The 27,613-nt window shown below is 33.6% G+C and overlaps 2 protein-coding genes across 2 annotated transcripts; both read right to left on the minus strand.

Moving 5' to 3' along the window:
- Window positions 1–4,012: 4,012 nt before the first annotated feature.
- LOC100817151 (growth inhibition and differentiation-related protein 88-like) lies at window positions 4,013–8,664 on the minus strand. Its single transcript, NM_001255966.2, is given in 6 exon segments — window positions 4,013–4,335; window positions 5,437–5,526; window positions 6,357–6,518; window positions 6,801–7,049; window positions 8,052–8,200; window positions 8,286–8,664. Coding segments are annotated over 6 exon segments (1,101 nt in total). The 5' UTR covers window positions 8,546–8,664; the 3' UTR covers window positions 4,013–4,144.
- A 13,671-nt stretch (window positions 8,665–22,335) lies between these two features.
- Window positions 22,336–23,613, minus strand: LOC106797837 (zinc finger BED domain-containing protein RICESLEEPER 2). Its single transcript, XM_014773078.1, has 3 exons — window positions 23,586–23,613; window positions 23,404–23,475; window positions 22,336–23,090 (listed from the first exon to the last, which is right to left on the minus strand). The coding sequence occupies exons 1-3, from the start codon at window positions 23,611–23,613 to the stop codon at window positions 22,336–22,338; spliced, it is 855 nt and encodes a 284-aa protein (XP_014628564.1).
- Between the last annotated feature and the right edge of the window lie 4,000 nt (window positions 23,614–27,613).

Raw genomic sequence — 27,613 nt, forward strand, 5'->3', positions numbered from 1 at the left:
GAAATTTGAATTTTGAATTTTTTTAATAGAAATTATTGTGTATAGTTAGTTGATTGTTAATTTAATTAATTTGATTTGAAATATTTGATGATTGATTGTATTTGATTGTGTTTGATTGATGTGTTATTGTACTTGTTTTTGCTTGATTAATATTGAATGATTGTTTTAATGCTTTTTGGTATCACTTGATTCTCATACATTGCAAAAAGTGGTAACATCTTTCTCCTCTCTATTCATGATTTGTTTTTGATGTTGACAAACATGTGATTTCTTCTCAACACCATCAAAGCTTACATGATTTACATTCTCCCCCTTTCTCAAGCAAATTCTTAATTCTTCTTGACATCATCAAAATCTTCATGATTTACAAAATGCAATCATTATTTTTAATACGGCTATATTAGTCATTCAACTTAATGGACTCAGTCATTCAAAAAAAAAACTTAATGGACTTAGCTTTTAAGCGGTCAAATCGGATAAGTTTATATATTTTTAAAATTGGTGTGTTTGGAGATCCACCTTCGTAAGTTATATGATAAAATTGAAGTATAGAAAATGAATGACAATTCTAATCTTACCACTTGATTTGTAGATTTGAGTTACCTTTAAATTTAAATTTTAAAATGATAATAGAGTTTATTTTAACAATTGTTATTGGATTTATTAGATCAACCATTATCAACCATACAAGGAATAATCTTTTTTCTTATAAAACAATTTTCTAGGATTGAATGAGGCCCAACCAAAATTTTAAAATGATGTGGGTTTTAACGAGTGGATTTTAATATTGTCATATTAAAGGATTATGAAAACTTTGAAGTTTAAATATATTTGTGATTCTTAATAAATACTTTTTCTTTTATGTTTATTCACTGATAAAAATTTTCTTTATATTTGATCCCTGATATTTGAAAACTTTTGGGTTTGCTCATTGTCATTAGTAGCAACATGTTAAGTGTTGATGTGTTTGTTAATGTGACATGTTAGCTACTCACATGTGGTGCTACATCATAAAAATGGTAACACTTTAGCGGTTGACTTGTCGTGTGACTTGTCTCCATATTTTTAATACAAAAAATATAATATGAGGTAAGTTAAAAAACATTGTCATTTTGAGAAGACAGTTAGGGGCTTAGGGCTGAATCTTATTCCTTTCTTTCTCCTCCTTCCTTCGACTTTTAGATCTAGAAGTTACGGCGCATGATGTTATGCTTCAACAACGACAAGACTTTTGCTCTTCAAAACTCGAAACCACATTTGTGTTCTCCTTCTGCGTCTCATACTCCACATCAACAATGAGAGCAATCTTCTTCCTTGAGATTTCTGATGCATCGACAAAAGCTAGAAGCAAGGAAGGGTCAAGAACAAGGAAGTTGTTTGGCAACCAACAACGATGGATATGGTTTTGATGGATTTGCAGCACATCGCGTGTCTGCTCTAGCATGTCACATGCCCGCTCCTCTCGTTGCTTGACACCTTCATCGAGACGCACAATGTGAACCTTGCCATGGACTCGATTCGCATATGCATCAAGCTAATGGAGGTATGCAGATGCATGATTGACATGAATCTTATAACATCCCTGATTTTCACTCAACATTCTTGTAGGTCAGAAACCTTTGAAGGTAGTCCTTTTCAAGACCTTGACAATCATCTTTGCCTGCTTCTAGGGAAAATAACTAACCCCACAAACCAACACGAAACTTTTTAGCGTACTTTGTCCTCACTTACACGCTTTCTGGGAAACTTCTTAGAAGGTCACCCATCCTATAACTACTCCAAGCCAAACAAGCTTAACTATGTAGTTCTTGAGTGATAAACTACCAAAAAGTATATACATTTTGTTGGTATAGGTAGTATCAATTAATTCTTTTAAGTCATTCTTAAATGCACAAAATCTCATACTTGCACAGCCTTTGGATCCCTCTCATTCTGATGTTATTCGATTGAGGTGTTACAAACCTCACCTTACGTCCATTCAGAATCCAATCGCCCCACCATCGCACTATCCCTTCGCTAGCACCACTGCTATGATCTGTTCCGACTTAATCAATGTTAATCCCTTAATAGTTAACACTTTATGTTTAAAGAAAGGACTAAAATTATAGATTTTACAAAAGTAGTGGACTAAATGTGTTTATTTTAAAATAGGGGACTAAAATTGTGGATTTAAAAAATAAGAAGACTAAATGTCTTTATTTTAAACTAGAAGGATCCAAATTGCAGATTTTGGAAAATAGAGGAACCAAAATTAAATTTAAGCCTAAACTAAATAAAAATTTGGTGCTCCTCTAAACATGGAGTTGGACACTCGTATACCTTTATCGTGCTCACGATCACTTTTATTTTATTTTTTGTTAAAAATTTTAGTACTCCATCAATGTTTTAAATTCTGAAAAAACACTAAATATAAGAAAAATAATTAATTAAAAAAGTGACAGCTAAAATAATTAATTATTTTAAAATTTAAAACATTAACGAAGCACTAATGTTTTTAGCAAAAAAAAAAGAATCATAATAAAACTTTCGAAAATATAAAAGAATAAAATAAAATTTTTAAAACTTAATATATCAAATTAAAATTTTAAAAAACATAAAATATCAAAATAAAAATTTAAAATTTTATGTGTCAAATTGAAAAAAATATTAAAATATATTGGAGTCAAAGTAACATTTAACCTATAATAGTGCTAACTTATGTTTATTGTGACTAAGAATGATGTATATGCCTTACTTGCCAAAATGCATGATGCTTTGTTCTTTAAGAAATTTCGAGACATCATCTCATAGTTTAAGTTAAATATTTGATTTAATGTTATTTTTGGTCTATTAAATTTTATTTTAATTTTATTTTGGTAAATTAAATTTAATTTTTTTCATTTTTATCCTTTTATATTTTTTAAATGTATCATTTCGATATCTTTTTCAGCTTTCCATCTAAAACATTTAACTTTCTTAATATTTTAAATTTTAAAATAGTAGTAACTCAAAACCTTCATTATCTTTATCTTATTTTTTAAAAAATAACCCACCCTAATCCTGAGGTTCTTCAACTTCAACCTTCATTCTCTAACCGATCTAGGTAAAAAAATCTCTTGTATGTCAAGTTGCGCCTCTCTCTCCTTAGCACAACAAACCCAACTCGTCTGCTCTTGTCTCTCTCTCTCCTCCGCGCGCCTCGCTGCGCCACCATTGTCGCGTGTCGTCGTCACCCATCACCTTCGCGCACGATCTTCTCATAGATCAGATCTGCGACCACCACCGTCGTAGCACCATATGCTGCCACCAGATCTGCTCCACGCGACCTCACACCTACCTTGTCGCCGGCACACACCACCATCAGCACCCTTCACGCGCCCGAGCGACCGAACCCTGCACCATCACCAAAGGGGGAGGGATTGGATCCTAGGATTGATTGCTTTTTTGGGGATGTGTTCTTTAAAGCATTAAGGGAGACAAAGGGTGTGGTAATTAATGATTTGGTTTTGTAGGAATGCATCAAAATGGTGGTTTTGATTTTTGAGATTGAAGGAGATGGTGGTTGTTGGTGTTTGGATAGGGAGAAAAGTTAGAGATTAGATTGTTTTATTTGCTAAAGAATAAAATAAAATGGTGACGATTTTTAGTGATAATTATTTTAAAATTTAAAATACTAATAAAGTTAAATATTTTAGATGAAAAACTAAAAAAATTATCAAAATGAATCTGAAAAGCATAAAGATCAAAATAAAAAAATTTAAAATTAATGTATTAAAACAAAATTAAAATAAAACTTAATAGTGCAAAAATAACATTAAACCTGATTAAGCAAGTATGGAGGCATAAGCTATTAGTATGGAAAAACTTCCCAAACTTACTTGTCTCTAGACCTTAGTATTCATGTTTCGTATTTATTAAGATACAAAATGAAAATACATAACAAGGTCTGTGGAAATACATAACAGAAAGTCTTTTTGTCGAGAGTATTTTGATAATAATAATAATAAAACAAAAGATATTAGAAAGCTGGAGATGAACTTAGAAAAAAGAAGAGGGAGAGAATACCAAATCCCTTTAATAAGTTATAAACAATCAATGATACAATCTCTTCTTTTTTTTTGGGGCTTTGGAAAATGAGGTTACAAGTTAGTAGTATTACAAGATATTAATCGTCTCCCCAAGCCTCATCTCTCAATTTTTGCCTGGTAACGATACGTTCCCTCCTAGCATCTTCTTGCTTTCTATATTCTCGGGACCCAACGCCAGTAGATGACAATTTTAACCCCATGCTATGAGCAATCAACCTCTGTGCTGCTTGAGCTGAAGTTTTCGGCCGTTGCCGCGGTGGTTCCAAGTCTGAATGAACAATAAAACAGGAAAACCATGTAAAACAAAATATATACTACCTCAAGTGCAATAAACATGGAATTTGCATTTGATCCATTGAAGGTGTAAAGTTTTACGTTACTAGTGAAGCAACCTGTTTAATAAACAATTATATATATATATATATAGAGAGAGAGAGAGAGAGTTTAATGATAATACATTGACAGTGTAAAATAATTTTATATTATCATCCTATTACAAATCACTATTGGTATGACTTTGAAGATAATTATATAAAAGTCATCATGGTTTGTGATTGGATAACGGTGTATATAGTTGCTGATTGTTCAGCAACTAGTTTCCCTAGAGGTTTCTAGTTTGTTTGGTTTGGAGCTTGGCCCCTTTTGTTCACCAAAAAAATAAAACAACAATTCTACATCGCCTGTATATATATATACATATAGGTTGGATGTCATTGTGCAATACTTCCTCTTCCTCATATTACATGGTTCTTTGGGTATATAGTAGTTTGTCTCAATATTTATCCTTTTCAAAAACTAAGAAAAACAACGATTTTTTTTCCAATAATATCCTCAAGTATTGATATCTCACCTAAATACTAAAATGAATTCACAACTACATTTTAACTCTTTTATTCGGTACTAAAATCTAAAATGTATTAATCTAGAAGTTAAAGAATAGTAGATCCAAGTTATTGGGTAGTAAAAAGATAAATCGGAGAACCTAACTAGCTAAAATTGGTTTAGTTCCAATTCAAAGAGAAAATAACTAATTAACTAAACCAATCTGAACCAATTTAATTGGTTTGATTTGAATTTTTTGGCTCATCATATCAATCTAATCTGATGAACACCCCAATCCAAAATACTTCCATACAGAAGAAACCACACAATATACACAAAGCACACTATAATATTATGGTCTTCTAATAGCTTATTGCAACAAAGTTGACTGCTACTTTAAAAATCGAGCTTAGATTTTTAACATGACTATCCTCAGGTAACCAGCATTTCAATTTCAAAAGTAAGTGCAACACAGAGAGTATTTTAATGTAAATTAAACAGCCTTATATTACCCCTTCTGTAGCAAAAAGAAAAAGCAGTTAAGTACCTCTTGCTTTAATTGAACTAAGAAGTGTATCATCTTCATCCAGTATCCTTGTGGTGAATGAACAGCGAACACTGTTTAGAGCCTCAAGTGCTGCATTATAAATTAATGGTATTGAATGGTCTACTGATCAAATTGAAGACTGGATGGACATGAAAAAAATAATCTACCCAAATTGATGCGCCATTAATAGTAAAACAGTAAAACACAGGGACTGGTATTTCGTAAGGTTGAAAATCATATAAAGAAAATTCAGCCAGCTCCCCCCAAAAAGACAGAAAAAGGTCATAGCAATATGTCATGCCTAGCTTCTAATATGTTGGTGTAGATCAATTGATCAGTGATGAGAAAGAAGTTGTTCAAGGGAGCATCATTTTAATTAAAGACAATTGTAAACAAAGTCATCTACCCATGCCATACTTTGCACACATATCATCTAATATAGTTTTACAAGAATGAGAAACATGATAGTCTCCAAGCTATCTTGAAGGACTGTTATATGCCCCCACACCCATCCTCTGTTTTCCAATATGTGAAGACAGGAGAAAGTTCAAAATGCCTTTCTTTTGAATGATGATAGTGTCTTCTAAATAATAACAATTTTCAATTCCCATGCCAGTCAGATCGAGGCATATACCAGGCACCAAACCAGTTACAACTTACAAAGATGTTTACACAACAAGCTTTAAATTAGAGGTTGACAATGTTCAGGAGAGAGCTCAATTGAAAGATCCAAATAAAGAGTTTAATTACTAGTTTACATTTTAATAAGGATACATGTATCAGCCCCCCCAATATTAACTTTAGCAGCATGCAACCTGAGTTCCCCATCATAATGGATCACAATACACTTCAATGTATGCAAAATTTAGGATAATATTACATAGGAAAACAATAATAAAGTCAGGTAACTTTGTAATTACCAACTGGAGGTGTACGGAATACTGCAAGAGCAACTGTATCATTGACCCAACGAATCACAAATCCACGATCCTTGAAGTTCTCAAAAAGCTTCTCTAGCTCTGTTGTCCTAGTACTTGGTGAAAAGTCAGCCAGAACAAGAACATGACTGGTCCCATATTTTGCTGAATTGAACAAACAATAATTATAACCCAGGTGTTTCAATACAATATCTTGTACAGACAAAACCTAGCAGAAAGAATAGATTGCATCCTGATGTGCATATAAACACTGGAAAATGAAAATTATAATCTGTTGAGGCATAGAAGAAATCATAACCAACTAGCAAACTACAAACCACTACATATGCAAAATACCTCCTGTGGCACAAATATAAATGGGTGCACAAAACATACACATAACTAATTTTTAACTGAAAAATCGAAATGCCATGAGGCATCACTTACAGTTTTGTACATCTTTATTATCTTCTGAACTACGGTGAGTCTCTTCCTGCTCAACATCAACGACCGAGCTATCAAGTAACTGATCACTATAAAGCTCTTTCTTCTCATAAGAGAATGTTCCTCTTCCGCGTCTTTTTGGGGTTCCACTTTTGGCATTCTCCAATTTAAGATTTGAAATTCCAGATGAACAATCCGAGGAAACCGTGGGCAGTAACTCATCAGGTTCAAGATCGGCTATTGCTTCCCAATCTGTAATAAAAATTCACAATATCATTCACATTGCATGATTGCAATAACCAAGGTCATTGATATAATAAATACAATTACTCTGAAGATGTCTTTCAATGATTATTTTCAATCACTATTCAGACACTCGCATCACTTTCAATCACTAACTCTTCTTTCTTTCTTACATCCACACAAAACACATACTACAAAACAATGGAAATACAATATCCCTTAAATGAAGAATATTTTGAAAATAGTTTTATTAAATAAGGTGTAATTAATTAAGATATACTTATATTTTGAACTAACTTAGATGTTTTTATTTTCCTTCTTATATTCAAAACCAGAAGGAATACACACCCAATTCTCTTTTGAGATAACTCTTAGAACTTAGACTCGGGTTTAACTCAATAACAAAAGCTATTTCATGTCCCACCCACTCATATACACTATTTTAGCCGTATCACTAATCAACATGAGATCTCCAACACACCCGTCACAACTAAAACATATAGTAAGGTAAGTTTGCAAAGGAGATATAAGGTTGTTCTAGTGGTTGGGAAAGGATGAAGGGAGGAGGAAGAGGTCGCGGGTTCGAATCCACCCAATTGACATTTCCAACAAAAATTAACAAACTAACACTTGTTGATAAAAAAAAGGAGAGTTTGCAGAACTGGACATATGCGGCCGACCTAATAAACCCAACCAAGGTTTTAAAAAATAGTCCGTGACCTTGATTTAGGCCACAACATCAAGATTTTAATTGTCAGTGACCGCAATTGGGACGACAATTATCCGCGATATCAACAAAACGCAACGAAACCGCAACATGACCATGACCAAAATTTAAAACCTTGAACCCAACATTAACCATAAGGAGACTCAGGTACCATCTTAGAATTTTAAACTTTGGCCTAATTCAATCACAAAAGCTAGCTCGTGGAGTGAGAGTTGCCACACTTCTTTACACTATTTTAACCCGGTCAATGAGGAATCTCCAACAATAAGAAAAACATATAATACCTTCATCGGAACAACCACCGCCAGCGGAGGTCTGAGCAGGAAACTCCGCCGCACGCTTTTCAACACTTCCTTCAGCAGCACGACGCGAAGCAACACTGGTTGATTTGACGGCTCCGTCCTCCTTCGACTCTTTCGGAACTTGTTCACCACTGAAAGGAATTGAAAATCATAAATTCATGACTCGAACAAAAAAACAACTATAAAAGAAACAGAGAGAGAGAGAGAGAGGAGTACGGGGAATTGGAATGGTGAAGCTGTTTGAGAACAGAAGCGCGAGAGAGAAGGTGATCGGCTTTGAGAGAGAAGCCTTTGGAGGAGTAAAGGTTGGCCAAGTCGGAGAGAGCAGAGGCCAAGGGAAGCTGCGAAGCCGAATCGGAAGGGTTTAGGGTTTCGACGACGGATTCAAGGAGTGAGATCGCGGATTCAACGTCGCCGGCGTCTACCAGGTCTTCCACCGCTTCGCTCCAGTTTTCAATTCCTTTCTCTTTCTCCATTGTTTTCGATTCCGATTTTCACCGAACCCGCTAAATCAACACTGCTGTCTTGTGCTGCAACTGCAAGCCTGGGTCTGGATGGAGAGAGAGAGAGAGAGGAACGAGGACGAATGACAAATATTTTTAATTAAAATAATTATGTATTTATTATTATCATTATTATTTGATTTTAAATTAAAATTTCACATAATAGTAAAATAATTAGCATGAATTAACGAGAGAAAAAATTATAATTTTGATTGAAAAAATATATTAGAAACACTTGTCATTATATATACATAATTGGCTATTTTTAATGGAGATTATTTTAAATAATATTTATTTTCTCATCCATAAAATTTAATCTCAATATGTTAAAGGATTTGAGTTTAATTTTATTTAAACCAACACTATATGTTAATTTGAAGTGTGTGTTTGGGTTATAATTTTTTAAAAATTGAGGTTCCTCGATAAATAATATTAGTATTTTTATGATTAAAACTTATAATAAATAAATATTTGTAATATATAAATTATATTATAATTAAAATTTATAATAAATAAATATTTATGAATATATAAATTTTATTTTTGAATTTATAATGAAAAATTTAAATTGTGATATCATGTTTGTCTAATTTTTAGCAATTTATTTTAGAAAAATTATTGACATAGAATTTAGAGATTGAGAATAAAAGAAGATTATGTTTTAAGAAGACAAATTAAAAAGATTAAGCATATAAATAAATAATTATTTTTCTAATGCTTCACAAATTCTACCAATAAGTTGATATAAGGACCAAAGACAAAGAGGAAGATAAAAAGGCACAAAGATTTTTTAAATTGTTGAATTATAATTATGATTTATACACGATTTTTCAATCAATCTTGAGATTGAAATTTCACTATAACAATAAAGTTATTTACACAAAAACACACATGAACAAGGTTCTTGACACACTCAAAAAACCTTAACTCATTCTTATAAAAATCTACTATTAGATTCTTTGAGAAACCTACACAAAGAGACACAACAATGCTAAAAACAAGATAGAAGGATTGATATCAACAGTGTGATGTATTAACAAGTATAACACATTTAGAAATCCAATTTCGTAGCTCATTTTTTTAAGGCAAAAAAATATGTTAAAGTAGAACGTTAGATACATGTACTAATAGATCAAAAGTTGTAAGGAAAATTTAGATCAAGCAAAAAAAAAAACAAAAAAAAGATCAACAATTCCCATCACAAAAATAAAGCAAAAACCACATTGATTCATACCGTGATCGTAGCATATTCAACCTATACTACCTACAACAACTTGCTTTGTTGCTACGATATTAATAACTCTAAAACACATAATTTTAATTTTTAAGTGAAAATTCCATTAGTTTAATTATGAAAAATGGGAGTAAATTTTTCGCTATATATATATATATTCATCAAATAACTCACAAATACTTAAATAAATACATATATGCATTAAACCATTATACATCATTCACATGACAAAAAGTAATTTAGTTTATACATGTATCTAAGCCTGAAATTTACATGTCCAAAAATAAAAAAGAATTAGGAAATTAGCTACGGAGGAGTTGATAACAAAGCACAATTCTCTTCCAAAATAATTTCAATGTCATCACGTCGATTTGATGGCTCTAACAAAAGAATCTTTCTGCACATTATCTACTTCTATTCATCTGCTCCCACAAATGAAGGTTCGTGATCATCACAGGTACCAACCATACAGTACAAAATTGCAAGGGTAAGTTTATTATATAAAAATATTCAACAAACATCATATGACAATAATTAGTAAGGAAACTATATCAATAATCATAATCATACTCAATAATCCATCAGTTCAACATACATTTAACAACTAGTCATCAACTTCTCCACAATTCCAATCAATCATGTTCAGTATGATGCATGCATCTGACCTCAACTCTCAAATGCAATGTGGTATCATTTGTCAGGAAATAGCCTAAGCGTGTCCATGCGACACACTCACTTAAGAAAACTATACAACAAGTGTCGAGGTCACCCTGTCATGCATAGACAACTCCCCCTCTCCCCCCATGGTGATCAGCCTGAGTCACAAGGGAGTTCCAAACCAATTGACAAGCCGTCAAATACAAGTATTTTCCCTCATGAAAAACTACAAGTACTTACTAACAAAATTTATACTATTTTCATGCAATATGAAGTATGAAACATAGACACCATCAACGCATTGACCGTTGATAATTAAAGATTCTAAGTCACCCCCTACTACAGATGCTTAAAACTCTTTAACCACTATATTTCCTCTAAAAGGGATATCCATCATGGTCACTGCACCCCAATGTACATATACAACATACATCATGACAATGACATCACCAATATCAACATCATCTTATCTTAATGTCATTATCAACATCAACATCATCTCATCTCAATATCCTCGTCAACATCAACATCATCTCATATCAATATTATCATCATCATTAGCATCGTCTCATCTTAAGATCATCATCAACATCTTCTCATATCAATATTATCATAAACATTAACATCATCAGTCATCACACTCCACATATACACATATAATTTCATGCCTGAGATTCACATTCTCCAGGTCTTCAGTGAACATAAGTTTAATAAAACAACAATATCATTCATCAATAACAAATATATCGCATCTCATTAGTCGAAAACATAATTTTTCTTGAAAATCACAATATTAAAAACAGTTCATTCCACGACGATTCTCGAGGATTTTTGAAGCCGTCATTCTCAGATTGTCTTAGAAGGTCAATTTTCTGAGACGATTTTGCCAAGAACCATTTTAGAAATCATTTAAAAAAAGATGGATGCTTCTAAGATGATTTTTGAGAAAAATCGTATTAGAAAGTGAACTTTTTAAACCGTCTTAACACGTCTATTTATTTTAAAAAAAATAAAAAAGCTAGATGATTTTCTAACAACCATCTTAGATTTTCTAAGACCGTTATCTGAAAAACCATCTTAGAATTTTCTTTTTTTTTTAAAAAAAACAATCGGAAAAAAATTTAGGATTCTAAGACGGTTTTTACATGCCTTTTTTTAATAAAAATTAAAAAGTTATAAATTATAAATTAATTATTTTAAAATACAATATTTTGATTTGAAAACAAAATCACTATTTATAATATATTAAAAGTAAAATATAATCTTAAATTATTTTTTCTTTATTTAAATATAATGAAAAAGTTATAAACCTCTTGTGTTATTTATAGGCAACATTGTTCAAATTATTTCAGCTCACTTACCTAATTCACCCACATTTTGGAAGAAAATTTTTTATTCCAATAATATCCTATCACTTAATAACTTGAAAATTGGATAATCTTATATTCCCTATTTAACGGAGATTAGATTAGCATAATATCCACACATTTAAGTTCTTTAACCTTTTAAGACTATTGATTCTTGATACTTAATACTACAAAAAAATTTGACCAGCTTGCATTAGGAAAACAAGAAAAAATTGACTCATGAAAAATATAAATATCTTGAAATTTACCAAAATTTGGGGTAGGTTCATGGGTCAATATAAGTATAACACGTCACTTAATACTTGGTATAAGACCTTCATCATTTTGGTTATAAAATGAGGTGTTTTACTCTTCATTTTTTTTGGTTTTAAATAATAGTGGTAGTTGTAGTTTTTTTTTTCAAATTATTTATTCATAGCCCAGTTCATACCAATAGAGATATCATTGCATGGAAGCCTTGTTAATTAGACCATAATCGAACAAAAACATTAAATGAAAAAGATTTTATATTACCTTATTCTAATGTTTCTTGTGCACGAAACACAGCAACATCGGTTAGTCATATGTATGGAACACGACAACATATGTCACCTTTAATGGTAACCCCTGCATAACAACATAGACATTAAATTATAATTTTGTATTCTTTATGTTATTCATAGAATAATATTAGATAATTACTTTGGCATATAACTCAGTGAAATGACAATATTGATATTTTTGTCGTCAAAACAATACATGTAATTCATCAAGTAAGCACAGAATACTAATTCATCAAGGAAACTGTTATGGAAGTGATGAAGAACAAGCAAGAACAGCAACAGGAGATGCAGCAGAACAAAAATGTCATACACACAGATGTTGCAACAAAATGAATGAGAGAGAGATGAGAAAGAATGCACAGAATTACGTGGTTCACCTTTGATCAAGGCTACATCCACGGGAGGGAAAACAGAGAGCCTTTATTATTACTGATGCAATACACAAGTGGAAGCTTATTCTAAATACAGAGCATCTTTGCCTTATATAAACAGAGGACAAAACAAAAAAAAATAACAGAATAAACTTCCATATGGATTTTAGTCACAACTCAACAATTCACCACCTTGAACTAACATCCATATAAAACACAAATTGTTTCCTCCAAACACACATGATCTTAACCCCAACAATCTACATTGAGCAGGCTTAAGCAGTGATCAAACTTGTTCTTTGGAACTGACTTTGTGAACATATCAGTAGGATTGTGCAGAGTGCTAATCTTATGAACTTTGATTCTTCTTTCTGACTGAATGAAGTGATATCTAACATCTATATGCTTGGTTCTATCATGATGAACTTGATCCTTGGCCAAGCATATAGCACTAAGGCTGTCACAGTAGATGTTAGCATATTCTTGGTTAATTCTGAGATCATTTATCAGACCTCTCAGCCAAATTTTTTCCTTTGCAGCTTCAGTAAGAGCCATATATTCAGCCTTAGTAGTTGAGAGGGCAACAGAAGGTTGAAGTGTTGCCTTCCAACTCACCAAACAGCCACCAAGGGTGTAAGCATACCTTGTTAGGGACCTTCTCTTGACCAGATCAGCAGCAAAATCTGCATCAGAATAGCCAGTGAGGCAGCAATCTGAGTGAGATCCATAGATCAAACCTACATCTGCAGTCCCTTTAAGATATCTGAAAATTCTCTTCACAGCCTTCCAATGTTCCTTCTGAGGTTGGTTTAAGAACCTATTGACCATGCTAACAGCATAAGCAAGGTCAGGTCTAGTGCAGACCATGGCATACATGAGACTTCCAACAACACTTGAGTATGGAACCTTTGACATATAGTCTTGATCAGCCTGAGCTTGAACCTTTATCACAGCAGACAACTTCTCTTTTTCTGAAAGGGGAGTGCTGATAGGTTTAGAATCAGCCATTCCAAACTTCACCAGTATCTTTTGAATGTAATCCTTTTGAGACAAAAATAGCCTTTTCTGAGTTCTGTCCCTATAGATCTCCATTCCTAAGATTTTCTTTGCAGCCCCTAGATCTTTCATATCAAATTCACCATTCATGAGGATCTTCAGATTTTGTATATTACACATGTTTTTTGCTGCAATAAGCATGTCATCTACATAAAGTAGAAGATAGATCATTGATCCATCCTCCACCTTGTTGTGATAAACACATCAGTCATAGAGACTTCTCTTGAATCCTTGGCTGGTGATAAAGTTGTCAAACCTCATGTAACATTTCCTTGGAGATTGTTTCAATCCATACAAGGACCTCTGCAGTTGACAAACATACCTTTCTTTCCCTTGAACTTCAAACCCTTCAGGCTGTTTCATTAGAATATTTTCTTCCAATCTTCCACGGAGAAAAGCAGTCTTGACATCAAGTTGTTCAAGTTCCAGATCTTGGTTTGCCACTATGGCAAGCAGAACCCTTATGGATGTATATCTAACCACAGGAGAAAAGATTTCGTTGAAATCTACTCCTTCTTTCTGGCTGAATCCCTTGACAACTAACCTAGCCTTGTATCTTATCCCTTCATTTTCTGAAAGACCAGGTTTCCTCTTGAATATCCATTTGCAACCTACCACATGTCTTCCTTTAGGTAGTTCAACAAGTTTCCAGGTCTGATTCTTATACAAAGATTCCATTTCCTCTTTCATAGCTAACAACCAATTTTCAGCTTCAGGATGATTGATAGCTTCTTGGTAAGTGGCTGGTTCATTTGAATTTATTTCTTCAGTTGCATGTAATGCATAGGCAGCCATGTCTTCAAAACCATATCTTTTAGGAGGTTTAGTGATCCTTTTTGGTCTCTAATTGATTCCAGAATTGAGCTGTGGAGGATCAGGTTCAGCAGCCAAATGAGACTCATTTGCACTGGAATCTTCTGATTTCTCACCTTCTTGAAGAACCACAGGAGATGTTTTGGAATGACCCCTTTTTTCTGAGTCTTTGGTTATAGATTCTACATCATTTTCTTAAGGAGAGTGACAGCTCTGTGTTCCAACAATTTGAACCTCAAGCTTGGGATGAAACAAATGGGATTCATCAAAAATTACATCTCTGCTGAGAAGAAATTTCTTTTCCGAGGGTGACCAGATCCTATAGCCTTTCACCCTATCACCATAACCCATGAATAAACCCTTTCTTGATCTAGGTACCAGCTTTCCTTCATTGACATGATAATATGCATTGTAGCCAAATACTCTTAGGTTTGAGTAGTTTGTTGTTTTGCCATTCCATATTTCAATAGGAGTTTTAATTCCTATAGCAGCAGAGGGTGTTCTATTGATCAGAAAACAAGCTATATTGATAGCTTCTCCCCAAAAACTTCTGTTGAGACCAGCATTGGATAACAAACATTTTGTTCTTTCCAGGAGTGTTCTGTTCATTCGTTCAACAACTCCATTTTGCTGAGGAGTGTTCCTAACAGTAAGCTGTCTAGCAATCCCTTCATCTCTACAGAATTTGTTAAATTCTGTTGAGCAAAACTCCAAGCCATTATCAGTTTTGAGTCTTTTAACTTTCCTTTCAGTTTGTTTTTCAATCAATGCTTTCCATTCTTTGAAGCATTTGAAAGCTTGACTCTTCTGACTCATGATGTAGATCCATAAAATTCTTGAGTAGTCATCAATTATGGACAGAAAATACCTTCCACCACCTAGAGAAGGTACTCTTGCAGGTCCTCAACAGTCAGCATGAATGTAATCAAGAGTTCCTTTGGTGATGTGAATTGCTTTAGGAAATTTAATCCTATGTTGCTTGTCGAAAACACAATGCTCATAGAATTTTAGTTCATCCAGTTTCTGATTTTCCAACAGCTGCTGTTTTTGAAGTATCATCATACCTTTTTCACTCATATGACCTAGCCTCGTGTGCCACAATTGAGTTAAGTCAGGTATGCTCTTATTGGATCTTGATGCAACAGCTACTAGACCATCCTCAACACATGTTGTACCTTGAAGTATATAGAGATTACCCCTTTTTATACCCTTCATCACCATTGTAGAGCCTTTCTGAATTTTCATGACCTCATTTTCAATGCTGCATTTGAACCCTTTTCCATCCATAATACCTATAGAGATTAGGTTCTTCTTCAGCTTTGGAACATGCCTAACTTCAGTGAGTGTTTGGATAATTCCATCATGCATCTTGATTTTTACTGTGCCAATTCCAATTGTCTTACATGAGACATCATTTCCCATGAAGACATTTCCACCCGATTTCTCTTCATAGGTGTCAAACCAGGTTTTGTTATGACACATATGAAAGGAACAGCCAGAGTCTAATATCCACTGATTTTCAGAATGTTGGTGATGATCAGCAACTAAGAGAACAAGCTCATTTTCAAATGTGGAACCTTGGCAACAACAACAAATGGTTTGCGCTTTTTCTTAGGACAATCTTTCTTCCAATGACTTGGCTCCTTGCACTAGTTACAGATATCCTTTGGATTGACATGAGTCTTCTTTTTTCCTTTAAACACCTTTTTCTTGATGTTCTTGTTAGAGTTAGAGACAACAAGACCAGATCCATTTGATTCTTCAAAATTTCCAGGTGCTTTAGATCGAAGCTCCCTCGAGTATAAGTTGGATTTCACCTCCTCCATGGTGACACATTCCTTACCAACACTAAGAGAATTGACAAAGCTCTCATATGATGGTGGTAGAGAGGCTAACAAAATCATGGCAGCATCTTCATCCTCTATCTTAACATTTATATCTCTTGATCAAAATAGAATTTAATTCATCAAGATGATCCTTAAGAGATGTACCTTCTTTCATGTGTAAACCAAATAGGCGCCTCTTCAAGAAGAGCTTGTTGCAGATTGACTTAGTCATATACAACTTTTCCAACTTGAGCCATAAGCAACTTGCAGTTTCTTCATTTGCAACTTCATATAAAACTTCATCAAACAAAGAAAGCAAGATTAGTGAGTGAGCCTTTTCTTCTTGTTCTGCAAGTTCTTCAGTCTTTGAAATAGAGGCCTTTTCTTTTGATTCAGAAGTCACTTCTTTCTTCACAGATGCAGAAGCAACAGGAGCCCAAACACGTTGTTCCTTCAACAAAGCACGCATCTTGATGCGCCACAGATTGAAGTTATTCTTTCCATTGAATTTCTCAATCCTGATTGTGTTTGACATGATTTCTTGAGTGTTCTTGATCACAAAGAAGCAACAAAAGGACCAGAAACAAGACTCCCCACAGCTTGATCTTCATATTTAGACGAGAATCTTGAATTCCATTGATCACAACTTGAGCTCTTGATACCAATTTGTTATGGAAGTGATGAAGAACACGCAAGAACAGCAGCAGGAGATGCAACAGAACAGAAATGTCATACACACAGATGTTGCAGCAAAATGAATGAGAGAGAGATGAGAAAGAACGCACAGAATTACGTGGTTCACCTTTGATCAAGGCTACATCCACGGGAGGGAAAACAGAGAGCCTTTATTATTACTGATGCAATACACAAGTGAAAGCTTATTCTAAATATAGAGCATCCTTGCCTTATATAAGCAGAGGACGAAACAAAAAAAATAACATAATAAACTTCCATATGGATTTTAGTCACAACTCAACATAAACAATGTTAGAATTACGTGCAATTCATGTACCATATGTTGAACGAGTTCCCTCATCACATGTTAAATGCATTTAGTTTTAATAGAAACTAGTTCTTAGGAAGTAACACCCTTACTATTCCTAAGAATTCCACCTTCACCACAAGATCCTAAGATTCCAAAAATAAAAATCAGAAAATGAAAAACATTGCATTCCAATTTAATTGGACACGAAGCTTGTAAAGTGAAAAAAAAGGCATGCAAAAGTAGCAAATAAAACTTAAACTGCACACCTTCTGTGATAAGGCACCTTGCTCCATATATACCTGCCGGGTAAAATTGTACAAACTCCAAATCCTACAAAATTTATGATGAGCACGTGTATGATAAAAGATTAATGCCAAAGGATATCATCTTAATATTGAAAAACAACCAAAAAGGAAAAGCAAACCTCAAGAGGGATCCTAGCATGTGCAACCATGGCATTGCCATTTGAAGTACAAGTATGTGCTAAGGTTGCAAAGAAGTATGGTCTACCATAACCCTGAAGCAGAACAGAGGATCTCACCTATCCATAAATAAGTGAAATAAAATAAAATAAAAATCAACATCAAACATCCACAAGAAAATTGTTACTATTGGGATTTTTGAATAAAAACCTTTTTCTGCTATTAATCGATGAGACAATTATAGCTTATATAAGAGTTCTGTGAACCGACTCAAGAATAACAGTAAGAATAACAAAATAACAAATTAACTAATAACGAACTAGTCAAAATCCTAATTAACTAATTAAAGACTAATAAAACTTAACAGACTAACAAGCTGGTACAACAATAATAACAAACTGGTACAGCAATAATGAATCAATAAAATAACATAAAAATATGTCCTAACACCCCCCTCAAGCTGGAGAATGGATGGATAACACTCCCAACTTGGACATTAAGTTCAGAAAAGTGGTTGTTTCCAAAGGCTTAGTGAAGAAGTCAACAATTTGATGAGAAGAAGGCATAGGCAGAAGATGGAATAATTTGGCTTGCAACTTCTTGCGGACAATGTGACAGTCAATGTTGATGTGCTTGGTGCGCTCATGAAAATTAGGATTAGAAGCAATATGCCTTGCGGATTGGCTATCATAATAGAGAAGAGAAGGAGTGATATGGGGAACATAAAGATTTCGTAGCAACGAAGTTATCCATTGAAGCTCACAAGTGGTGGAGGCCAAGGCACGAGATTCAACTTCAGAAGAGGAACGAGAAGCTATAGTCTATTTTTTTATCTCCAAGAGATTAAGGATGATCTAAGAAAAATGCAGTATCCAATAATAGACCGACGAGTAGTAGGGCAGGTTGCCCAATCCAAGTCACTAAAAGCCTTCAATTGTAAGTCAGAATCTGCTAGGAAGAAAAGACCTTGAGCGGGACAACCTTTAATATATCGAAGGACACGAGCAGCGACATCAAAATGAGGTTGCCTAGGCGATTGCATGAACTGGCTAAGATGTTGAACAGTAAATGAAATATCAAGTCTGGTCGTGGTCAAATACAATAAATGTCCAATAAGTCTTCTTCTGTAGGCAGTTTGGTCATAGGGAGGAGCAGTATCATCATATAGAAGTTTGTTCCGTTTGATCATAGGAGTAGAGCATGGTTTAGAAGCAAGCATTCCTGATTCAAAAAGAATATCAAGTGCATATTTTTGGCATATATGGATGCCTTTACTGGTCCGAGATACTTCAAGACCCAAGAAATACTTGAGTTTGCCAAGATCTTTGATGCAAAACTTGTGTTGTAGAAGCTGTTTGACAGAGGTTATCTCAGAAGGTGAATTTCCACTGAGAATGACATCATCAACGTACACAAGAAGGGCTGTGAAAGAGGAACAATGTTGCTTGGTGAAGAGAGATGATCAAAAGGGGAAGGAGAGAAACCAATTGAAACAAGGAAGCTTTGGTTCATTTGTGGTGGAGATGACAAGAGTATATTTAAGGTGTGAAGGAGAAATAGAATGATAAGACAAAACTGAAGACAAAGGATATAGAGTATGACCTAGTGGTGAGGATCACCATTACCTGTTGATTGAGTGAGTTGACAATGAAAGTCTTTCAAATACTCAGGGGCTTTTCTGGTCCTGGAAGATCTTCTAGTGGCACAGCTTCAGGTGAAACAGGTTGAGATGCAGATAAAATGGGAATATGTATGGGGTTATTAGAATTATTAATGGGATTAAGAGATTCAGGAGCAGGTTGGGAATGTGAAAGGAGTGGATCAAGAAGAAAATTAAAGAAATCTGAAGCAATTGGGGATGTAGAAACTGATGTGGGATGAGTGGCAACATTTATAGAATAAGGGAAAACATGTTCATAAAACATAACATTCCTGGAAACAGATATTTCTCTAGTATGCAAATAAAAAACTATGTACCCTTTGGTTCCAAACTTGAAACCAAGAAATATGCACTTATTAGCTCTCAGATCAAGTTTGGATCTATTTTGCTCTAAAGTTGACGCATAGCATAAAGACCCAAAAAATTTTAAATCAAGAAGTGTAAGTGGCTTCTCATATAACATTTCAAAAGGAGACCTTTGTTTAAGAACATGTGAAGGTAATCTATTTATTAAGTGAACAACATGTGTAACAACATAGGACCAAAATATTTTGGCAAATGTGATTGAAAAAGAAGACTTCGAGTTACATTTAAAATATGAAGATGCTTTCTCTCCACAACTGAATTTTGTTGTGGTGTGGAAACACATAAAGTATGATGTAAAATACCATATTTTTTTATAGAGTTCGGGATAGACAAATTCAGCACCATTGTCTGATATAATAGTCTTAACAATAGCATTAAATTGATTACAAACAAAGATGATAAAGTTTTCAATGAGGTTTCTAGTTTCAGATTTTAATTTCATGAGGAACAACCAAGTGTGCCTTGTAAAATCATCTACCACAGTAAGAAAATATTTATGTCCATGCAAAGAGGGGGTAGCAAGGGTTCCCCAAATATCCATGTGAACTAATTCAAAAGGCTTGCGTGTAGCAGTAACACTAGAAGAAAAAGGAAGCTTGCTTTGTTTTGCTAAATGGCATGTATCACAAACACTATTTTTATTTATTTTGACATAAGGAAAGTTGGTACATACTTGATCAAGAACTTTATTAGATGGATGGCCTAATCGTAAGTGCCAAATATCACTAGAGGTGAAAATGAGTCGAGCCAATCCAAGCTTTACTAGGCTTGAGCTCGACTTGAGTTGAATATACAAGGCTTGAGCTTGGCTCATTACCTGTCATAGGCTTTTTTCAAAGGTTCGACTTGACTTACATAAAAGTCTGATTTGGCCTACGAGCCTATTTAAAAGCTTGCTTAAAGACGTCTTTGATCAATTAATTATTTCAAAACCTAGTGAAATACTAACTAAAAAAAAGAAACTTATAAAATTTCGTATAAGTAATGTATAAATTCAAAAATAATTGATAAACAAAATCATATTGAATTCAAGTCGTTAAAACACAAAGTATATCAAAAGAAAATGAAAAAAAGAGCATAATATTAAAAAATGTATGGATTAGAGATGATTTATACTAATATAGCCAAACAAAAATATTTAAATTATCTAAAAATGTCTTTACAAAACATTCTTTTCCTTGAAAGTATTAATCTGATTGCATTATCCTTTTAGTTTGACTCTCTTTCTTTTTGAAATTTTTCCACATGCAAGTGAACTCTCTAAGAATTTTATGCCACTTCATTCTGCCATTCATAATGCCATAAAAATGGTATAGATAATCATCATTAATCTTTCAGTTGCTATAAAGCTAGCAAACAAAATATAATTCAAGATATGCACCCTTAAACCAATAAATTAAAGTGCAAACTTCTACCACAAACATGATGTTTAACATTTTGACAACACTAGAATTATAATAATAATTGAATTTGACATAGTTAAGTATCTGTTAAAAATGTTTAAATACATAAACTAGATAAACTTGCGTAGCAACAACAAAAATATGAGCCAAGATGTCACTCCAACACATATAACTAAAAATTATAATGTGACTTCAACAATGAACTTACATTTACAAATCATCTGCAATCAAGTTATCTTCAAGATGATTTCTTCAAGCTTTTCATTCACCTTCACAATAAGGGAAAAATGTTATTAGAACTAATTAATAAATACAAAAAAAGAACTAAATGACAACCGTAAGTATGTACCTTTGATTTTTTCTTCCAAATTATAATTATGACGAAGCCAATCCCCCCCGCAAATGAGCGCTTCAATAGATTCTCCATTTAGTTTAGAACGATACTCATCAATTACCCTACCCCCAGCACTAAATGTAGACTCTGAAGCTACTGTTGATATTGGAATAGCTAGTATGTCACCCACCATCTTTGATAAAACCCTGTATTTTAGGCTATTGTTCCTCCACCACTCTAACACACTAAAAGAAGAGTTACTAGTTTCAGGAATATAAACATTCTCCTTAAGATAATCCTTTAATTCTGATTTCACTGGAGGGATGGCTTCATTTGCACGCACAATGTTCATTATTTGATCAAATCCAGTGACAATAGAAGATTTAGATGTAGAGGTAGTTGAAGAATTTATGCCAATATCATTCATTTCATTTAAGGATGATTCATTAATACTCAAAGTCACATACTAATCATATAATTGTTGAAGTGAGTTTCGTACCTTCTCTATATTCTCCTTTACAATTTCTTTAGACTTGTATACCAATGGAAAACATATGTTAACAACATGGAACTTGCACCTAGGATCCAAAACACTTGCAATGGAAATCAATATATTACATTCTCCTCAATATTTGTCAAACTTTACCCTTATTGAACCTGCCATTTCTCTCATGAAAAAAGTTGTATCCTCTAATGCATTGTCTATTACTTGCTTAACCCTCCAAACTTATGCAAGATATAAATTAGTAGTAAGATACTCATTGCCTGAGATTATATGTGTAGCCACATTAAAAACTTCAAAAGTGTACAAACCTTTTGCATTTTTTCCCCAATCCTCATGTGAAGGTGCATAAGTATAGTGTGGATCTCTTTCACTATAGGTTGAAAATGCAGTTTTGAACTTCAACGTTGTTGACAACATTTGAAATGTGGAATTCCACCTAATGGGACAATCAATGATGAGCTTTCTTTCTTTTAGATGTTTTTGTTCAGCAACATCACAAAATGCCTTTAGTCTTGAATCATTATGGTTAATATACTTCACACTTTCATGAACATTCTGAATGGTATCCTTAATCTTACCGAGGCCATCTTGCACCAATAAGTTTAATATGTGTGTGCAACATCTGACATGAAACAGATCACCATTCAAAACCATCTTTCTGCTCAATGATAAGTTTTCTTTAAGATTCTTCAAACATGAGTCATTGTAAGAAATGTTATTGACAGACACAGAAAACACTTTGTCTTCAATCCCCCATGCCTTTAAGCACTTCAAAATGGCATCAGCCACATCAATTCCTCGCCGTGGAGCAGACACCTTCACAAAACTCAAGACTTTTTTTTTAAGATTCCAACCTGCATCCATAAAATGACCTGTAATAACCGTGTACTCAACAACTTGGTGACTAGATTTCCACATATCAGTTGTTAAGCTAATATTGCTAACAGTTTTCAGCAAGGTCTTCAATTGTTTCTTCTCTGCTTCATATAATGCTAAACAATCACTTCTCACTGTTTTTTCGACTTATTTTTTGAAATTTAGAATTTGCATATTGGAATGCCCACATCCATACTTCATCCTCGACAATGCTGAAAGATAGCTCATGAACCATCACGACAATAGCAATTATTTCTCTCATCCTCTCATTGGAGTATCTTATTCCAGGAACTAGAAATGGGTTTGTTTGATTAGAAGGCTCGAAGGGGATGATAGGTTACTTCTTTTCTTTAGAAAGATGCAACCTCCTTATTAAGGAACTTTTTGAATGTCTCCGTAAATGGCTTGTGCTACCTCCCTTCCCACGCTTGCTACCAGTAGATAATTTATCTTTGCAATACCTGTACACAACCTTTTTTCCCACTCCTAGAATTTCAAATTCATCAAAGTCATTCCAAACTATTGATGTTTTTTGCCTTTTCTTTTTAATAACAGCCTCTGCTCCTTGTTCTGTTTTTTTTTTCTAGCATCATTACCTTTGTTATCCTCATTGTCACCAACCATAGAGTAGATGTAGACATTTCACTACTCATAAAAAGTCAAATGTAGAAAGTAAATTAATAACATATTTATATCAATATTTAAAAAGTAAAAGAACTCAATACTATGACAATAAAAAATAACATATAATAGAAAAGGAAATCAATTTATTTTATTATACATTTTTCATACTTTTATTTTTACCTCTTTTCACACGCTATCACAAGTATCTCGGTTCTTCATTGGATTCTTTATTTTTTTTTATGGCTACAAAAAGAATCTCTGACTATACATGCATAAACAACTAATGTCTTGATTTTGAAAAGAATAAAAACATGACAAAAAGCGATCTTATTTTGATTGTAAGGTGATTTATGTTAATTTATTATATAATCATTTACAGAAGATATAATTATTATTATTATTTATGAAATACAGGTGATATAGTTAGAAACACGGTGTGTACTGATCGTAAATAAACAAAACAAATACCTTGGCGGCCATAAGTATAGAATGAGTTAAAGAGAAGTTGGAGGAAAAATAATTAAATCTATTGAAAAGGGAGCAAATAACAGCGTAAGAAATTTTAGCAAAACAAAACAAATACCTTTGATGGTTTGATGGAGTATTGTAGAAGTGCAGTAGCTAGTAGATGGTGGTGCGAGACTTCGTAAAGAAAAAATACATACAAAGAAAAGGAATGACTTTAACTAGGATGTGTAAGACTATTTGGCGTAGATACAAGAACTTAGAGAAATAAATGAATTAAGAAAGTGAGAATGCAAAGGGATCTGCGTAGAGGTGAAATGCGTACAAGTTACAATACAACTTAAAAGTACTTTTATTTTCTATTTATTATTTTATAAGAATTTGAAGAGTTTTAAAAGTTTTTTATTTAATAATAATAATAGTTATTATTATTATTATTATTATTATTATTATTATTATTATTATTATTATTATTATTATTATTATTATTATTACTTAAACAGACTGACTTGTCAAGCTTAACAAGTCTTTTTTTACAGTTTGGGTTTGACATTTTTATCTAAAAAAGCTTGAGCTTGACCTTTATAGTAAACAAGCCAAGTCGAGCCGAGCCTTAAATAGGCCGAGCGAAAGGTCTTTGACAAGCTGCTCGACTCATTTCCATCCCTAAATATCACTCACAAAATTTAAGCTATTTGTATATACAAAATCAGTTTTAGTATTGAGGCAACAAGTAATAGGAGGAATCTCTAGTGCTCGTAAGTAATACAATCCTTTATTCAATTCAGCATGCCCAATCATCTTCAATGAAGGCATGTCCTGTATATCACAATAAAATTGATAAAAAGTGAGCTTGCAATTCAAAGTACAAACAAGTTGGGGGATAGAGACAATGTTGAAAGTAAAGTTAGGAATATATAAAATATTATACAGCCACGGGTTTTCAGAAAGTTATACACAACCAGAATATTTAGCAATGACAATAATTCCATTTGGAAGATTGACATGTATAGGTTTAATAGCATAAAAAGTGACAAGAAAGGAAGAATCATGTGTAACATGATCAATAGCACTACTATCAACAATCCAAGTAGCATATTTTGAAGGAAATTTACCCGAAAGACGATTTTGTTGTTATGAGGAAGATTCATCAACTTTCCCTTAACTGATCTGACTTACTGAGTGAGTTGATTTAGTGCAGAACTGTTGCATCATAGTGAGCAACTGCTATAGTTGATCAGGTTTGAACTGCACTCTCGGAGAGGTGACGGTTCCACCTTGTGAACCTTAAAGAGAATTATCAATTTCAGACTGACTTTGTTCTCCCTCGGATGCCACAAAATTGTTAATGGCAGAGTTTTTTCTTGGTTTGAAACCCGAAGGAAAACCATGCTTTGAGTAGCATTGGTCAACTGTGTGGCCAAATTTATTGCAATATATGCACTGTTTGCTTGTATAGTTGTGTCCTCTTCCTCTTCCAACATTTCCATCTCCTCTGCCCAAGATTCCATTACCTTTTCCTCTACCAAAGTTGTTACCCCTTCTTCCTTGTGGCCTCCAATTCCCTTGATTATTCTGTTGATTTGAAGAGGTAAAAAAAAAACCTTTGAATCACTAGTTCCATTTCCTTGCAGTTGTCCTTCTTGTTGCAAGACTAAGGCATAAGCCTTGTTGATGGATGGGAAAGGATCCATCATCAAAATATTTGATTTCACAGTACCATAAACTTCTCCTAAACCTTTCAAGAAGCATATCACCGGTTCAATTTCCTGTTTCTTTTGGATTGATTTAATCAAATCAGAGGTATATTTGACTGTACATGAACAATCCTGAGTAGGACTCACCATATCCAACTCATCCCACAAAATCTTTAATTCTGTAAAGAAATCAGTGACACTTCTCTCTCTCTGCTTGATGAAGTGTATTTCTTGAAGCAAATCAGAAATTATGAAATAATTCCCTTTTGTAAATCTTTCTTTGAGCTCATCCCATAGCTTCTTGGCATTATCTATATAAATTGTACTTTGTGCAATTTGAGGGGAAAGGGACTGAGTGATCCAGGTGACTACCATAATGTTGCATCTCTGCCATGCTTTATAATTTGCATCTTCCTTTTTTGGCATTGGTAGTGTACCATCAATGAATTTTAGTTTGTTTTTCGACCATAAAGCACTAAACATACCTTTGCTCCATGTGTGATAATTGTTGGCATTTAGGGGAGGAGAAGCAAGGACCATTCCTGGACTTTCTCCAGGATGGAGGTAGTAGGGACTCAATATATTTTGAGATTCATCTCCATGAGAAATGGTCTTTATATGTGTTTCTTCCTCCATGACAAGAATCTTGAATAAGGAATGGGTTAAATTTTGTGCAAAGACAGTATCACTAACGAGGAAAAGAAACAATTTTATTGCTTTTACGAAATCAAAGAACGGAAGCCAAGAAATCAGAGAGCGAAAGCCAAGCAGGTCTTAACCCGCTCTGATGCCATATTAGGATTTCTGAATAAAGACCTTTTCTACTATTAATCGATGAGACAATTACAACTTATATAAGAGTTCTGTGAACCGACTAAAGAATAACAAAATAACGAACTAACTAATAATGGACTAGTCAAAATCCTAATTGACTAATTAAAGACTAATAAAACTTAATAGACTAACAAACTGGTGCAACAATAATGAATCAATAAAATAACATAAAAATATGTCCTAACAGTTACCCTTATGGCCAAAATTGTCGAAGCAGCTTTGAAACGATGTAGTGTTCCATCCTCCATATTCAAGGCAATCATTCCTTGACATCCTTTTATGTTTGCAAACTTCTGCCCAAACACACACTAAGTAATCAATATATTGTAGATAGCACATTGACAAGATGCCATATGGTTACATTGTTTATCTTATGAATGGTCTTAGGCTGCAAAAACAAGGAAAAAAAGGCTTATAAGTAGAGCCTATAAACTACAACTAGGCAATACTTCCCACCATTTGACAAAGGAGAAGAACGTCATTCTCTTGGTAAACGAATACAAGCTGCCAGCCTGATCTCACAAGGCCCTGTAACTAACCTTCATGGCCAAACATATGACCTAGCTTATTGCGTAGCTCAGGGTAGCTGGTGAATTTAGTAAGTTTCAAGGATCTTCCTAAGGACCTTGACTTGTAAACCTATAAAAAAACCATATAAAAAATCAAAAAATGAATGAATAAGGCAAACATGAATGTATCCAATATACTATGCAGGGGAGAAACAATAGCAGTAGTCGCGGGGTTTCCATTTCAAAGATCATAGCAACAACAGTATGTCAAGATTAAATTTATTCTCAAAGTAAAAGGCTAACAACCTACACCAATTTTGAATAAACCTTTTCCATAGTTTAAGCTTTGACCACCGAATGCACGTTGATATATTTTTCCATCCTCTGTTTGCAAAAATGGTAATCCATAATTCTTTAGCTCAATGACTTCTTTCGGTGCTTCCCTACACATATATTAGATGGCATCCTGGTCTCTTGTAGACCATAAAGCTTGAA

Source organism: Glycine max, chromosome 11 (genome assembly GCF_000004515.6).
Source record: "Glycine max cultivar Williams 82 chromosome 11, Glycine_max_v4.0, whole genome shotgun sequence".
NCBI lineage: Eukaryota > Viridiplantae > Streptophyta > Magnoliopsida > Fabales > Fabaceae > Glycine > Glycine max.

What these genes read in the sequence shown, in the direction of transcription:
- LOC106797837 (XM_014773078.1), bottom strand. Translation starts at nt 23,613, where the DNA reads ATGGTTGGTGACAATGAGGATAACAAAG. An exon ending in TGACAATGAGGATAACAAAG is followed by an intron (nt 23,476 to 23,585) that starts GTAATGATGCTA and finishes TTGAAATTCTAG; the next exon opens with GAGTGGGAAAAAAGGTTGTG. An exon ending in TAGCAAGCGTGGGAAGGGAG is followed by an intron (nt 23,091 to 23,403) that starts GTAGCACAAGCC and finishes TATATGAAGCAG; the next exon opens with AGAAGAAACAATTGAAGACC.